The sequence below is a fragment of the Physeter macrocephalus genome, chromosome 4 (assembly GCF_002837175.3).
Source record: "Physeter macrocephalus isolate SW-GA chromosome 4, ASM283717v5, whole genome shotgun sequence".
Lineage (NCBI taxonomy): Eukaryota > Metazoa > Chordata > Mammalia > Artiodactyla > Physeteridae > Physeter > Physeter macrocephalus.
This window is the reverse complement of record NC_041217.1, coordinates 134561254-134578069: the sequence shown is the minus strand read 5'-3', so window position 1 is coordinate 134578069 and position 16816 is coordinate 134561254. Positions and strand designations below refer to the sequence as shown.

Below are 16816 nucleotides of genomic sequence, written 5' to 3'. Positions count from 1 at the left end.
AAAAGAGTCATGTACCACAATGTTCATTGCAGCTCTATTTACAGTAGGCAGGACATGGAAGCAACCTAAGTGTCCATCGACAGATGAATGGATAAAGAAGATGTGGCACATATATACAATGGAATATTACTCAGCCATAAAAAGAAACGAAATTGAGTTATTTGTAGTGGGGTGGATGGACCTAGAGTCTGTCATACAGAGTAAAGTAAGTCAGAAAGAGAAAAACAAACACCGTATGCTAACACATATATATGGAATCTAAGAAAAAAAAAAAAAGGTCATTAAGTACCTAGGGGTAAGATGGGAATAAAGACACAGACCTACTAGAACATGGATATGGGGAGGGAGAAGGGTAAGCTGGGACGAAGTGAGAGAGTGGCATGGACATATATACACTACCAAACGTAGGGTGGATAGCTAGTGGGAAGCAGCTGCATGGCACCGGGAGATCAGCTCAGTGCTTTGTGACCACCTAGAGGGGTGGGATAGGGAGGGTGGGAGGGAGGGAGACGCAAGAGGGAGGAGATATGGGGACATGTGTATATGTATAACTGATTCACTTTGTTATACAGCAGAAACTAACACACCATTGTAAAGCAATTATACTCCAATAAAGATGTTAAAAAAAAAAAAAAGAAGTATGGGCACAGAAATCCTAAAGGGCTCTGGAAGAATTTTCAGCCGCTCAGACTACAGTGAGCATGGGCAGACTCTGTACATTCTCTGTTTGGATTTGAAGAGAGATGACAGGACCAGAGATAAATCTCCTCTCACAAAGACAGTGGCCAAGATCAGAGTGGGTAGGAGACAGTGAAAAGTAGCACTGCCCACCCTCAGGCCTGATGGATGAGTAACAACGATGCTGAGATACAGAAGTCCGAGGTGGGGAAATGCACTTTCCCTTCCAGCTATGCTTCTGCAGGTTGAGTAAGTGACGTTGCAAAGGTAGAAGGCAAAGCCCTGGCAGCAAGTGGGTTATTTCTGAATTCCCGGGGCCTGGGAAAATAAACATCTGCTTCATTCCACTGAAGTGAACACTTCTGTTCTAAGCTTAAAATGAGCTGGCATTTTTTTTTTTTTTTTTTTCCGCTCTAACTGTTCCTTTGCACTATCACCCATTGGTATTACGAATCAGAGCTGCACTCCCAAAGGCAAATGCTTCATGTAGAACACTTGACATAGTTTTCACATGACAATCAGTGCTGAGGAAGCTATTTGAATAGATAGGGTTGGTCCAACTTAATTTTAGCATCCAACCTCCTTGACTTGGAATTCTAGGCTTTTTACATTTGAGCTTCTGACCTGGAAGAGCTAACACTTAAGGGCTCACCATGTGTCAGGAGAAGGCGTCTATAAAATGCAACCACCGGACGAGGTGCTACTGTCATTACCACTTATGTAGGAGAACTCTGAGGCACTGAGCGGCTAAGTAACTTGTTAATAACCAGTGGCAAAGCTGGGAGCTCAGAGCCCACACCATGGTACATGGCTCTGATTTCCCGGCCATCTCTCACTGTTCCCCTCACACGTGAACAGCAAGCTTCCCATACTGAAATGCTCCTTGATGAAGTCAGGCCGTTCCACACTCCGAAGTTTTTCACATTCTGTTCCTGCCTCTTGAAATGCTTATCCCGTTTCCACCTCCTAGGTGATGCTTCTCTCACTTGTTCTGGCAGAGCTAGTTGATGCATTCCCTGCCCTCCTGTGACACTTCCTTCTCATCTGGGAAAAGCAGCATGCAGGTTACAATGAGATTTTTCTGATGACAAGTCTGCCTTCTCTACCAGCTGCTAAGCTCCTCTAGAGAGAGGACTGGGGCATCTCTGGTAGCCCCAGTGCCCTGTATGGCATCTGAGGCCCACACAAGTATGGGCCTAACACATATCTGCTGATTGAATTAATTGCTACCTTGCTTCTTAAACCATAAAATGTTCCCTCACTTCACTGAGGTCTGTTTCCTCAAATGTCACCACACTGGATTAAACTTTTCAGAACTCTCTGTACTGGCAGCAACGTCTGGCACTCTCCATTGCTTTACACAGACCTGTTCTTCATAACACTTAGCAATACCTGATAAACACACATGCATGCCAATACACATACATATATACACACATATACCCACACATGCATAAACACATATATCCAAGTGTGTATGTGTGTGTGTGTGTGTGTGTGTGTGTGTGTGTATACTGGCACACACACACATACACAAACATACACACAAGCATGCAGACATACATACACATTTATGAGCATGCAGATACAGGCACATTTGTGCACACATATACACAGACACACACATGTATACATGGATGCTCATACAGATGTGTATAACAAATGCACACACATAAGCATATGCATGGACATGCCCATACATGTGCATGTGTGTGCATACACGTGCATGCATGCATACAGTGCATATAAAAATATACACATATATGTTTAGATGTAAGGTTATGAACACCCTCAGCAAGATAGAAGCTCTACAGAGTAGGAACTTGTCTCTATTTACTACTACATCCAACACCCCTACAACAATGCCTGGCACATAAAAGGAAGATATCACATATTTGGTAAATAAAGGAATGAATCTTTGAATTTCTCTTGCTCACTGCTATCATTCATAATGTAAATCTGCTGAGATCCCATTAGTCATACCTAGATATACATAGCACTACCAGACACTGTTCTAAGTGCTTTACAGATATTAGCTTATTTATTCTTCAAACAACTCTATGAGGTGGGTGCGATTATTATTCCCATTTCACAGATGGAAAAAACTGAGGCATGAAGTGTCAAGTGACTTCCCAAGGTCACACAGACAGGAAGTGGAATCAGGATTTGAATCAGTTATGTGTTCTTAATTACTGTTGTGTTACCTCAAGATTTTTCATTTTCACTGCCCTTAGAAGTCACATTCCTACATCATAGCACACAGCATGATAAAATTAGAGTTATCAAGGTGGGGTGGGGGAGACGCTACTAAAAGATCTAACTAGAGGCTAGTACAATTTTTCTACATTCCAAAAAGTTTTCTTTCTTAGTTTCTCTAGACATCTATACTAGCTGCAGGATGCCAGGAGGCAATCCTCAAGATCCCCAGTGTAGGGAAAAAACAATCTTTTTTTCTCCTCACCCTTTATAATGACTCATATGAATGCTTAGTTAAGAGAAAATTGAAAACAAGGAAATTACCCAGGCCCGTGGGGAGATGATAAGGAAGCAGACAGCAGTTCAGATGTGAGGCTGCCGCGGAGGGGCGATGACTGGAGATGTGCATTTTCCCACCAACAGCTGCGGATGTGCAAGCCCCAGAGTAAACATTAGCGCTCAGGGTTATTACATGGATGTGAAGCACCATGTGCTGAGTTTCCGTGCCATGAAAAACAGTGGACCTTTGGGGTAAGCCTACTCTCACAGCCAGTGACGCAAGTGCAATCTTAGACTTTGGGTCTCCAAACAAACACTTTTCCAGCAGTCTTCTACCTTTTGAACTTGGGGTGGGAAGTCCTCCTAACAGGTGGCTGGCAGTATCAGAACCTGGGGCTGGGTTATTCTGTGTGTTTTTGTTTTTGTTCCCAAGCTTAGCAAAGGAAAACAGCAGCTCATCTTTTCAGTCACATATTAATATATGAGTGAATAAGTAGAATCTTCTGGTTAAAAATTCCCTCTAGATACCAGATAAAGTTCTGAAGCTGATGAGCTGGTCAGAGATTTGCTTGAAATCAGGGCCTCTGGGCACAGGAACTCACACTGAGTCAACACACTCTGCTCTGTTTAGAAGGAAGCACTTGCTCCATTGTTTGATGAAAAGTCTTCACCAAAGTAAATGTGAAATGACGGGGAGAGACAGATCAGCATTACAGTCTTGGATCCAATCCTTCCTCATCCTGTATCCTTAAGCAAATCCCTTCACCTACTGGAGTGTCCATTTGCTCAACCATTAATGGAAGCAAAAATACCAGGATGATGGTTTGAAAGTGGCAAGTCCCTACACAGATAAGTTTAATATCAACATTCATTTCAATATTAATCAACAAAAATAATCAACAAAATTATTATCAACTTCAGTATTACTGATCTCTCCACCACAGTCAAAAAACAGCCAGCCTGGTCTAATAAGCCTGGTCTTATTCCCCATGACTGGGAGAGCCCCAAACATGTGTGCTGTTCGAAGTATATTTTATTAAGTCCCTTCCCCAATCTGGGCCTCAACTCTCTCATCCATAAAATGGATCTAGAAACATACCTACCTGGAAGAATGTTTAATAGAAGCTCTATCTTCCGTTTTAGATATAGACATATGTTTGTGTAATTATAGGCTAAGGTAAGTAAATGCACAGACATATCTAGACATACATAAATATACTAGAAGGGCAAGCAGGAAAAAGCTCATAGGCTCTGGAGTAAAAAAAACTTGGACCTAGGATCCAACTTTATCATTTACTGAAATGTCACACTGAAACAAGTTATTAAACCTTGATATCCTTGTATATTAAATGCAGAAAACAATGGCAGCCCACAGTGTGGTTGTGAGCTGATGACACTGACTATTTAAGTGCCCAGAACAAAGCTGGGCACAGACTGAAACAAAAACAATTGGTGTGAACTTTTCAGAAGGAACTTGAAATGCCCGGTATTTTTTTTTATTACCAGCTTTTGAGGGAGACCCTTAATGCAGACTGTGACCACAAAATGGAAGAGACTTACTCATGAGTGCCTTAGAACAACTAGTTTACCTATCTGATAGCCAGCCAGGATCCTGACTGCAGCCATTAAATGGGATATAATGTGTAGAATGGAATAACATATACGCACATACAGGGATGGATACACACATACACATGTACATACATGCAATGCATATACAGCTGCACATATACATAAGCACAGGTGTGAATACACCCACTTCTTGCCTGTTCTTATTTTCCACGACGGATAGAGTTCCAGATACCCAAAACCATTCCCCTTCCCTAAATTGGAGATGGTGTGGCATAACAGGGGCAGGGCCCCTGACCAATGAATTAGGAGGCTCAGTTTCTAAATTCAACTCTGACGGTAATTTGCTGGGGTAACCTTGGATGACTCACTGTTTTTCTGGGCTTCGGTTTTCTCATCTGCATATTGAAGAATTTGATACAGAAAGTCTTTGAGCAACCTTTTAGTTCTTAAGCCTACGATCACTCATTATCCAAACAGGAGCCTGTATATAAAATAAAGAAGTTAACCATTTCAGGGTAGGCTCATAGCGGCATATCCTGGGTTGTGTGGCACAGATTTAGAGAGGGGTAGGACAGCAGGAGGGGGCTGTAGCCCCGCAGGCCTGCGTTTCTCCCTGATTTCTGACCACAGAAAAGACCGGTCTCCCAGCTAAGGCTCATCCCTCACAGTACAGAGAAGCACAGTGTTCCAGGAAAGCCCTGGGGGTCTGGGGACAGGAAACCCAAAGCCGTCCTTCCCCCCCATCCCCTCTACGCCTCACCAAGGCTCATGCAACTGCTCTGGTCTCAGGCAGCAGTGGTTCTCATTAAACCGAACCTCAGCCTAACACAATAACCTTAAAATCACACTAACAAACTCCTCCTCCCCCTTGTTGATTCACATCCAGGAACTCCCGGAGTCATCCTCGCCCTATCTGCTTGGGCACTGACACCGCTTTTCTCCTTGCAGACTCCCCGGCAAGACTTTATCTGCTCTTCTAATCCCCCTCCTTACAGACCATCTGCCTCTTTGGATCCAAGCTTCTCTTTCTTGTTGGACACACTCCCTCCTGACCCCAGTTTCCGGTCCAAGCCTGGGCCTGGCTCCTTCCCAGCACAGTTGTGGTTTGGTCTGATTGGTCTACCTGAGAGTTGCACATCACTTCTGCTTCTGACCTGTGTGCGCAGTGCCAACCTGTCCCGCAAACCGTCTCCTCTGGGCGCCAGGTGACAACGTGCATCCTATAATCGGTTTCCCGGCCCCGCCCCAGACACTCAGACTCAGGATCCTTCGCGGGTAGGCCGTAGGTATCTATATATATTTTTAAAGGCTCCCCTACCTGGATTTAGCAATCCTTGTTTGGGATATTTCAAAATCCTCTCACTTTTATTATCTTAATTAACTCACTGATTCACGGGGGACTGACTCTGTGGGTCCCATGCTGAATGACGGGCAGAGTGAACATGATTTGGTGGGAAAAAGGAAAGAGGTGAAAGTGTGGCAGAAACACAGAGGAGGGAGTGAATCCTGGTTTCTAAGAGCAGGGTTCGGTTTGGAGACATCTCCACTGTATAAGTAACATTTAGCCGGACTGCTGACACATGAGTAGGACTGTCTAGGTGGGGAGCAGGGCTCAGCCCAAACAGAGCGAACAGCATGACCAAAGGCAAGGAGGAGGCAAGTGTATATGATGTGCTGAAAGCTGGACAAGTGGTCTCGTGTTAGACGCTGGGTAAGACGGAAGGGGCGGGAATCATCTTATACTCCCTAGTCTGAAGTCTTCACTCTACTGTCTTATCTCACAACTATTTTCACTGAAGAGTTAATTTCACAAAGTCTATTTCGACAAAGTACTAATATATCAGTAAGACCCTTATTTGGGGCTGTGTTTTGGCTTCTACGGAAATAAACCGAATTGATGAAGGGAAATACTATCATTGGAAGGGTTTCGGTTTGGAGTCGGACTTCTCACTCCCAGCACTTCGAGGCGGGATAACTCTCTGCTGCGGGGCTGCCCCGAGCACTGTAGGACGTTTAGCAGCATTCCTAGCCTCTACCCACCACGTGCCATACCAGTTTCCCTTTCCAAATGACAATCACAGAAATGTCTCCAGATAGCGCCCCATGTGGATGGGGAGTTAAAATCCCCCCTGGTTGAGAACCACTGGTACCAAGAAAAAGAACAAGAGCTCCGAAGTCAGACTCAGGTTCAAATCTTGCCACGATACTAGCTATGTGAATGGTGGAAATGTTACTCTTTCTGCCTTCAGCTTCCTCACGTACAGAATGGGAAATAACCTCTGCCTTGTAGGATCATCATGAGAAGCAAGAGATGAAGTATATGAAGTGTCCAGCAGAGTACTTGGCACATGAAAGGTAGTACCAATAAGGGTAGTGATTCTTGTTTTATTAGTGATATTATTGTTATTCTTATTATTATTAGGAATAAAGCCTAACTGAAGTTGGAAAGTTACAACAAGTAAATGAATTCCATTTTACCAAGAAGCAATACTAGGGCAGGAAATGTTGCAGTTACATTACAGACAACGCTTCCTCTAGGAATCCTTTTATAATTCTTCAAGTCTCAATTCTGGGCCCATTCCATATTTTTCCAAAGCCTTAGAGACTTGGAACATATAATTGCATTGTTTATTTAATGTCTGTTTTCTCTACTAGACTACAAGTTCCCACAAGTCCAGTTCTCTCTCATATTCACCTTATACTCTCATCAACTAGTAAAGTGGGTCATCAATAAACATTTATTGAAAGACTTTCTTTTTGTAATACTTGTTACTCGCTCAAATGCTACTTTAAGTGTCAAATTCAAGAGTAGACTGGAGCACACTGTAACAGATATGCATTCCATAAGGCGTAGTGATTAGAAGTGTGAGCTCTGGAATCAGATAGTGTGGGTTTAAATCATGCATTTACCACTTACTAATCGTGTGACTTTGGGTAAGTTAGGTAATCTTTGTGAGCCTCATTATTTCATTTAACGAATGGAACAAAATAATAGTATGTATAAAGTTGCTTTGAGAATCAGTGTTGCTTCTAGAGCACTGACAATGGTGAGATGAAAAGTTGGCAAGTTTTATTGCTCACTGGAATTAACTATGTGTTGTTCTAAGAGGGCATGAACCAGAAGCTCCTTTTGCAAGACGGGCTAAACCAATTTTTCTGCTAAAAGAAAGGAAGGAAGGGGCTTCCCTGGTGGCGCAGTGGTTGAGAGTCCGCCTGCCGATGCAAGGGACGCAGGTTCATGCCCCGGTCTGGGAGGACCCCACATGCCGCGGAGCGGCTGGGCCCGTGAGCCATGGCCGCTGAGCCTGCGCGTCCAGACACTGCGCTCCACAACGGGAGAGGCCACAGCAGTGAGAGGCCCGCGTACCGCAAAAAAAAAAAAAAAAAAAAAAAAAAGAAAGGAAGGAAGGAAGAGGAGAGACGAGGGAAAGGGAGGGGAGGGAGAAATTCAAAATCCTCCATTTGGTTTGATTCTGAAACTCAGATGAGCAATTTAAGCCAAATCAACATCTGGCAAAGAACCCAGTATCTGGAATCAGAGTGATGCTAAACCTAGGCACAATGTTTGCTCTTGGCCAACACCTGCTAACATGATGGGAGCACAAGGGACACGAGCTTCCAGACCTCCAGGACTGGATCAGGGAGCGCTGAGAACAACCCTTTCGCTTCATGGAGAACTGAGCCAGGCACACCTAACGTACAGGGCAGCCGCCCCTGTGACGAGATGTTACTCTACTTCTCAGTTGAATATCCATCCCTCATGCAGGGGATGCCATTCATTCACTCATTCACTAAATATGCACGTGTTAACAGTCCTCCACATGCAAAACACCGTGCTGGTTGCTGGGATATGAGAATGAAATGGCAAGGGGCTCACTCTCGAAGAGTTCACAAACTTGTAAATGAGACAAAGTTGTGCACATAAACCTGGGTGACGTGCACTGTAAAGGAGGCAAGTCCCAGGCATCATGGGAGTGAGAGGAAGGAGGGCTTAAGTCAGCTTGGGGGAGTCAGGGAAGGCTCCCGGAGGAGACAGCCCGGCTTCAGGATGTGATGGAGAATCAGAAGCTGGTCTGATAAAGAAGAACAACTAGGGGAGAGGGCCTGAGACAGAAATCAGGTTGTTACTGCCGTTCAGGACAGCTGGGCTGCTGGAGCCAAGAACAGACCTGGAACAAAGTTACCACTATTTTTACAAGCTAGGAAGAGAGCAGCAGCCCGAGCCCTGGAGAGAACCACCCCCACAAAGGGCAAACACAGCTCCTCCCATCTTCTGGCTATCCGCCGGAGAACTTACTAACCAGCACCTTAAGTACAAAATGTTCCCTTATCTTTGATTTTTATTCCCACCAAGTCCTTCCTCCTCTTTTTCCAGAACTGGAAAAAGCATGAGTTGAGTTCCACTTGCTTCTTTGATCTTTATCCTCCCGTCCCAGGCTTCCCTGGATACTGAGAGTCCAGGAGTCTTTCTCCAAAGCAGAATGCCGACCCCTCGTACCAGTCAGAATGTGGGGTCCAACGTGGGTCACACCAGGTCAGCACTTGAAGGGACTGTGATTGTCAGGGGCTTGTTTGTGTGAGGCCTGGATGGCATCCAATTCCAAAGCCAGATTCTTAACCTGACACTTAACAATCTCTTAGCATGGAGTTCATCTAACCAGATCATGAGGTTGTTTCTGACCACAATCTGTACAGAATCTTAAAGCAGTGAATCCTGTGTTCTGTAAAAAGAGTATTGGGGAAGGAAATTTAGGGCAGATTCATGGAAGGCAGATAAAGTCCAGAAGCCTGGGGTTCTTCTCCGACTGCCTATGCAAAGCGAAGACAGGTCTCCTGGATAGTAACTCAGGGAACTTCCATTTATAAAGCTCCTACTTTGTGCCAGGCATTGTCACTCCAGAGTGAGAAAAATTGAAGAAAGATACCTCATTATTGTGTGCCTACTATGTGCCAGATGCTACACCAGCTGTTTTACCTGTTTATATCATAACACATCTGTGAGGAGGGCATCACTGTCTCATATGGCAGAAGGGGAAATTCGGAAGTGTGAAGAGGTATGATATTTGGCCCAAGGTACACAGGTAGAGAGAGTAAGAATTTAAATCCAGATCTTCAGATTCCATGTTCAGAGCCCTATTACAGCATCATGATGACTCAGGGGTTAGCTGTCTCAAACCAATACTGTTAAGTTACAAACATGCAGGCCAGGAGAGAATGAGAATTTTCTCTCCAAAAGGCATGGGGCTTTGGCTGCTCGGTTCACTGCTATAATCTCCAGTGCCTAGACCAGTAACCGCCATGTTTACACCCATTCAGTAGCTATCTTTAGTAACTGCACGGCTGGATGGGCGGACGACCTTTTCAAGATTTTCAGGCCTCTCTTCTCTTCTACATTCTGAAAGGGGCATAGGCAGCATGGGAAACAAGAGGGAATATTTGCTCCCAGCCCTCCTCTTTTTCCCAGACATCCTAACCCTAAACTGGCTGTAAGGTGAAGGGGAGAGATGGAGGTATAAGAAGGATAAAACTTGGTCAAAGTTGCTAAGTAGGTCTTTACTGTCCCACAGCAGCTGAGAATCGCCTTCCTGGGCCCTCCCTAGCCACTGCTGGCCCCTAGGCTCAGCCCTTTAAGAAGGCAAGATCCTAGGCTATCTTTCCACTTAAAGAACTTACTTTTGGAAAACACAAGGGAAACTCACTAAGGTAAGTGCATTTGTGTTTTGTTTTGTTTTTATTTATTTATTTATTTATTTTTGGCTGCGTTGGGTCTTCGTTGCTGTGCACGGGCTTTCTCTAGTTGTGGCGAGCGGGGGCTACTCTTTGTTGCGGTGCGCGGGCTTCTTATTGCGGTGGCTTCTCTTGTTGCTGAGCACAGGCTCTAGGTGCGCGGGCTTCACTAGTTGTGGCTCGCGGGCTCTAGAGCGCAGGCTCAGTAGCTGTGGCGCATGGGCTTAGCTGCTCTGAGGCATGTGGGATCTTCCCGGACCAGGGATCAAACCCGTGTCCCCTGCATTGGCAGGTGGACTCCTAAGCACTGCGCCACCAGGGAAGTCCCATGCATTTGTGTTTTAAAGGGAAAAAAAAATCTCAGCCAAAGCTTCTAAGGGTAAAAATTTCTGCCACTGACCATCTCTGATTTAGGAGAAGAGGGGGGTCGTTTCATGGCCTGGATTCCTTTCAGTGCGGTTCAACTTACATCTCTGAGTGTCTTCAAGTACCAGGCGCCTGTAAGGACACAGTCTCCCCTCCTAGAGGGCGCAGCGAGTCCTGGGCAGAAGTGAAAAGGTGTGTTTCGGTTTGTTCCTTAGGGAGGTCTGGGAAACTGACAAGGGAACCAGAGTCTTGAAAGTTCCCAAGGTACAGCCTGCTTACTTTCAGCATGTGGTGGTCCAAGCCTAGTGCCTGTCCCCTGGGTGCGGGTAGATGACGGAGACTGCTGGCCCAGAGATAAGTGGAAGAAGAGCATGATGGAGGAAGCTTCCCGGGCCTCAGGCAGGTTATGGGAGGTCAGGATTACTAGGAGACAGGAACACTCCATGTCTGTCTAGACCACAAATTCTCTTTGTACCTGTTCTTAAAAACCAAAATCATGACATTCCAATCAAAAGCAGACACTGCCCACACTGAAAAGGGAAAGAAACACCCTTGCCTATAAGCAGTATTTTCCAATCCACATGCATTACTGGCTGGTTACTATTTCTCAGGCACTGTGCTAGATCCTGAACACATAAAGATGAATAAGACGGACATGTTTGTAGATGGATGAGAGCTATCCTGCTCTGAAAATCCAGAGACCATGCAGAAGAACTAGCCACTGCTTAATAATCTGCTGTGTAAGGAAACAGATTAACTTTCACTCTACAGGGTCGGGCTATTTTATCTTATTCTTGCCTTAATGTGACTTTATTCATTTAATAAATTTATCAAGCACCTATAAGAACCAGACACAGCTCAGCACAGGTTACACAAGATGAGTAATACAATGCCCCTGTCTTCAAGGAACTTACAGTCTGGTGGAAAAGACAAGCAGATAAAAGAGCAATTACAACACAATCATTTCTTCCATAGGGGTAGGTAAAAGTGCTGAAAGGAGGACAGCTTAGAGAGTTTCAAAATAAATGGAAGTGTCTTCCATGGAAAGATACACAGAGGAGAAAGCATCTAAGATGGGTCTTCAACTTAGAGTAGAAGTTAGCAAGTGGGCAAAGTGGAGGACCAGTCATCCTAGGCAGAGAAACACATGTGCAAAGACATGGAGGTGAATATGCATGGACAGAGTTCTGGGAATGCAGCTCGATGAAAGCATTTAAACAGATACCTCTTGTCTGTAATATGAAGTAGGGACTAAAATATCTTTCAAAGTTTTTTGGACTGTAACCCATAGTAAGAAATTCACTTTTGGGCTTCCCTGGTGGCGTGAAGAGTGGCCCCCGCTTGCCACAACTAGGGAAAGCCCTCACACAGAAACAAAGACCCAACACAGCCAAAAACAAACAAACAAACAAATAAATAAATAAATAAAAATACGTAGCCAAAAAATAAATAAACATTAAAAAAAAAAAAAGAAATTCACTTTCATAATGGCCCAGTATACACACGCACAGACACATAAGATGGAAGTGGAAACATAAGTTCCACAAAAAAGTGCATACCCTTACTGTGCTAGACATACTCTGAGATTTTCTACTCTGGTCGGTCCATTCTATTCTGAAAATCCAGTGGTCATGATCTACTAAATTGATCTCATGAAGTTCGAACCATAATTTAAAAAGAAACACTCTTAGAAAGAAAGGCTAGGAAAAAAAGATTTGGCTATAGTTGAAGTGAAAAATATTGAGAATCTGAACAATGCCTCCCTCCCTGCCAAAAAACTGCAATAAGGATGAAGAAGAGGATAGAGTTATCACACTTTACTGTAAACCTTGCCTCATTGTCTGCCTTACATTTGGGAATGAGATTTAGTTTGTTTATTTTTTTTTTAATTAACTTCACTGTCCCCCAGCACCATGCCTGGGACATACTAAGTGTTCAATGGGTCTTTGATGAATGAATAAATGAATACAAGAATGCCAGGTTGGAGACTTATTTAGAAGATGAAATCAGGGATATACCCAAGTAATTGGACATAGCATATAAGCCAAATATATTATGAAAATAAAATTAGAATTGTAAGGGTTTTGGAGTATCTGTAGAAAAAAGCAGTACAGGTAAGTACACCATCATCATCCATGCCAGTTGGAAGTTAATGTATCTTTATCAAATTTTCAGTAAAGGAAAGCACCACCGAGATATTTATTCACATCATTTTTTCTATTATTTTATGGAGAAATTAATAAAATTATAAATGAATCCTATAATTGATGAAAAGTTCTATAATTCTACCCACATGCCTGTTAAAGGTTTTTCTTTACTGTGTCTTGAATCACCAGCTCTCAGTCTTTGCTTTAAAAATAGAAAAGGAGTGTGTTTGATTCTGAGGAGAGTTTGAACACAGTGTTGGTAGTGACATGGAGTAAGAAGATTACCTAGTCCTCCTGCATGGGCATCAATTAGTGAAGCTGCCACTGCAATTCCAGCAGGAAGGCCAAGGTCCTTTGCTGCCTCTGGTGTGAGCCCATTTCCAAGAGAAGTTCCAGGAGGCAGCACTTGGTTTCCTGGGTAGACAGGAGAAAAAATAAACACCTGTCAGTTTGAAAAACACAAAAGCAAACAGAGGGTTTTCTTAAGAGAACCTCTCTGCCCCCTCCCCTCTCCTCTGCCTTTTCTCAGCTTCATGAAGATGGAAACCATGCAGCTGCAAAGAGTCCCTATACTCATTTGGTGACTTAGGTATATGTCCTTGGTTCCCATACGTCATGCTCTGGGGTGCTTTACAAAGCCAAGAGCTCTACGGCATCTTTCAAATCAGAGAAAGATTCCATTCATGAGAAATTCCAAAAGATACAAATACAGTGGCATCTTGGAGCCTAGGTTGAAATGGTCAAACTGTTCCAAACGAGCTTCCTAACACAGCAGCCCTACCAGCATACCTTACACACACACACACACACACACACACACACACTCATGCACACACATTCACACATCCATACACACTCCCTGATTAACGTATATTCCTAAAGAAGTTGAGAAAATTTACTTATGTAGTTGCTTCCTATCAGAAGATAAAGGAGGGAATTATTTTGTTTCAACAAAGAATTTCTTAAAAGTTTTTCTCAGCTGGAAAAGAGAGCCCAGTCTAAACTTTGCAAACTTTACAAGGCTGCTACTTGCACAACCACAGAAGACAATTTGAATGGTGTTCTTTGGAGTTGTGCAATGCAGTGACCCTGATATTTTGGGTGACCTTGAATTCCTGCAGTCAGTCAGGCCTTCAGTTAAGAATTTATTGATTGTCTTGCGCTGTGTGGGCGCTGTGTCACTGTAAGAGGCGCTCCTTGCCCCCAACCTAGTTAGGGAGATGAGAGCAGGACACAGAGAACCATGTAAGTCAGAAGAGAATGAAGGGATCCATGTGCTCCCAGGTGTTCAGCAGGGGCTGAGTCACGCCCTCCACCCACCCCAGCCAAGGAATTTATCGTAAGTATTTCTGCACTGCAGGAAGGGTGGGGCTGGACCTCTATATATGCTAAGATCCCTCTGGGCTCCAAGGGTCCAAGATTCTGAATGTGTGCCATTTGCTCAGTGCTAAGATTCCTACCACTTGTTAATTGTTCCATGGAGTTCCAGGGATGAGCAGAGGTGCTGCAGGACTTCTGCGGGTGTAGGTGAGGGGGGTGGGGTGGTTAGAAAGGGATGCAGAGGGCGAAAGGCTCACAACCTCCCCTAACTGAAAACAAAGCTCCTCCACAACACCATTTTTATCCATTTATCAAATTCTATCCAATTTGGAAAAAGTTTAGCTAAGAAAAAGAAGCAGAAGAAGACTGAACCCGCTGCATGGCTTCTTAGAGTGCCACTGTCCAATGTGGGAGTCACTAGGCACATGTGGATTGAACATCTGAAATGTGGCCGGAGTAACCAAGGTGCTAAATTAATTTCATTTGAATTCATTTCCATTTCCATTTCAAAACTGAGTTCAGTTACTGAAAAACTTTTAAGTACGTTTGGAACAATTTGGGCATGCAAATCTACTTTTTCAACGTTAATTTAAGAAATCTAAATCAAGTATTTACAGTGAAAATTGAGAGTCTGAATTGAGAGGTACTAAGTGGAAAATACACATCAGATGTCAAAGATTTCATATGAGAGAATGAATGTAAAATATCTCATTAATAGTTTTTAGATCAATTATATATTGAAATGATATTTTGGATATATTAGGTTAAATGAGATATATTAAAATTAATTTCATTTATGTCTTTTTACTTTAATGTGGCTACTGGAAAATTTTAAATTACATATTGGCTTCTATTATATTTCTATTGGACAGCACTGGACTGGAGGATAAGGTCCAGATGCTCAGATGATGGGGTGGAGAGCACAGAGAGCCTCTAGTCTGTCTGCTTTGCATGCACAACCAGCAGAAACCTGGAGGAGAGCAGCACCCTTAGCTGTGGACCGTCTGGCTCTGGACACTGTCTCAATCATGCCACTATGTCTACTAGCTAGCACATACAAGGCAGCATTCCCATTCACTGAGCACTTCTCTGCTGGGGACCGTGCTAAGGACATGTCATGCAATTTTCTCACTTTATTGTCAGAATAACCCAATGGGAACATACCCTACGTGGGTACTATTCTAATCTGTCCCCATTGCACAGATGGATGGGGAAAGTCACTTAAAGTGTTGGAGCACAGGGCATGGATTCCACTCTGATGGATACCAAACCTGTGCTCTTATTCTTTACATTTACATTCTGGTGCAGCTTCTCAGTGAATGAAGGAATCAAGAGATGTATTTGTAGAACAAACATTATGTATGTTTAAAAAGTGGCACCATTTAGAAATCCTACCCACTACATTCAGATTTTTTTTTTTTAAGGGTGAATTTTCACAGGAAGGTCAAAATGGGAACGTCTATTCTACCTTCATCCCCAATCCTCACAAACACAAAGGCTATCATTTTCACTGAAAAAAAAAGGTTCAGAAGAGAAAAAGGATTAGCAGGGTGGGGTACACTTCCAAGCCTTTTGGACAGTCATCTAGAAAGAAGCCTTGGCTGGCGAGGTGCAGAGAGAGGCCTGGGCTTGCAGCCATAAGATCTGGGTTCAAATTACATGCTGGAGGAGCACAGGTAGATTTCCCAGCAGAGGCAGCATCTTGAGCAAAGGCCAAGAAAGAAGGGAGACGGCCAACCGGGCTGACTGAACTGGCACATAAGCTGGGGTGGGGCCCAGCAGGGGGTGGAGGAGGCCTATAAGGCTGGAGAGGAAAGTAGGGAAATCCAGACTAAGGTGTTTGAATTTATCACAAAGATCACTGTAAGCTTCTGAAAGAACATTAAGCCAGGGAGTAAGGTGACTGGATTTGCATCTTTTTTTGAAGTAGAGTTGATTTACAATATTGTGTTAGTTTCAGGTGTACAGCAAAGTTATTTGGTGATACATATATGTATATATCTAGATTCTTTTTTTCCACTCTTTTCCATTATCGTTTATTAGAAGATATTGAATATACTACCCAGATTCACAGACATGGATTTGCATCTTTTTAAAGGTCTCTCTGGCAGCACTGTAGCAGAGGACAGAATGGGGTAAGGAAAAGCAGTGGTGAAGCTATCTCAGTAACCAGAGAAAAGAGAAGGGCATTCGTTAATGTTACTGGCAAGTGAGATGCTGAAACAGAGGCAGATAGGAGAGATTTTGTGGAGCAAGAAATGGCAGGTTGGATGGACCTAGAGTCTGTCATACAGAGTGAAGTAAGTCAGAAAGAGAAAAACAAATATCGTATGCTAACACATATATACAGAATCTAAAAAAAAAAAAGGTTCTGAAGAACACAGGGGCAGGACAGGAATAAAGACACAGACGTAGAGAATGGACTTGAGGACACGGGGAGGGGGAAGGGTAAGCTGGGATGAAGTGAGAGAATGGCATGGACATATATACACTACCAAATGTAAAACAGATAGCTAGTGGGAAGCAGCCGC

At 43.6% G+C, this 16816-nt stretch overlaps 1 protein-coding gene across 1 annotated transcript in view; it reads right to left on the bottom strand.

Moving 5' to 3' along the window:
• Window positions 1-16816, bottom strand: part of FGGY (FGGY carbohydrate kinase domain containing) — a 417095-nt gene that overhangs the window by 173915 nt on the left and 226364 nt on the right. The window contains exons 7-8 of the mRNA XM_055083910.1: window positions 13251-13379; window positions 11032-11241 (exon numbers count right to left, since the gene is read on the bottom strand). Coding sequence (XP_054939885.1) covers window positions 11032-11241; window positions 13251-13379 — 339 coding nt within the window. The remainder of the gene's footprint in view (window positions 1-11031; window positions 11242-13250; window positions 13380-16816) is intronic.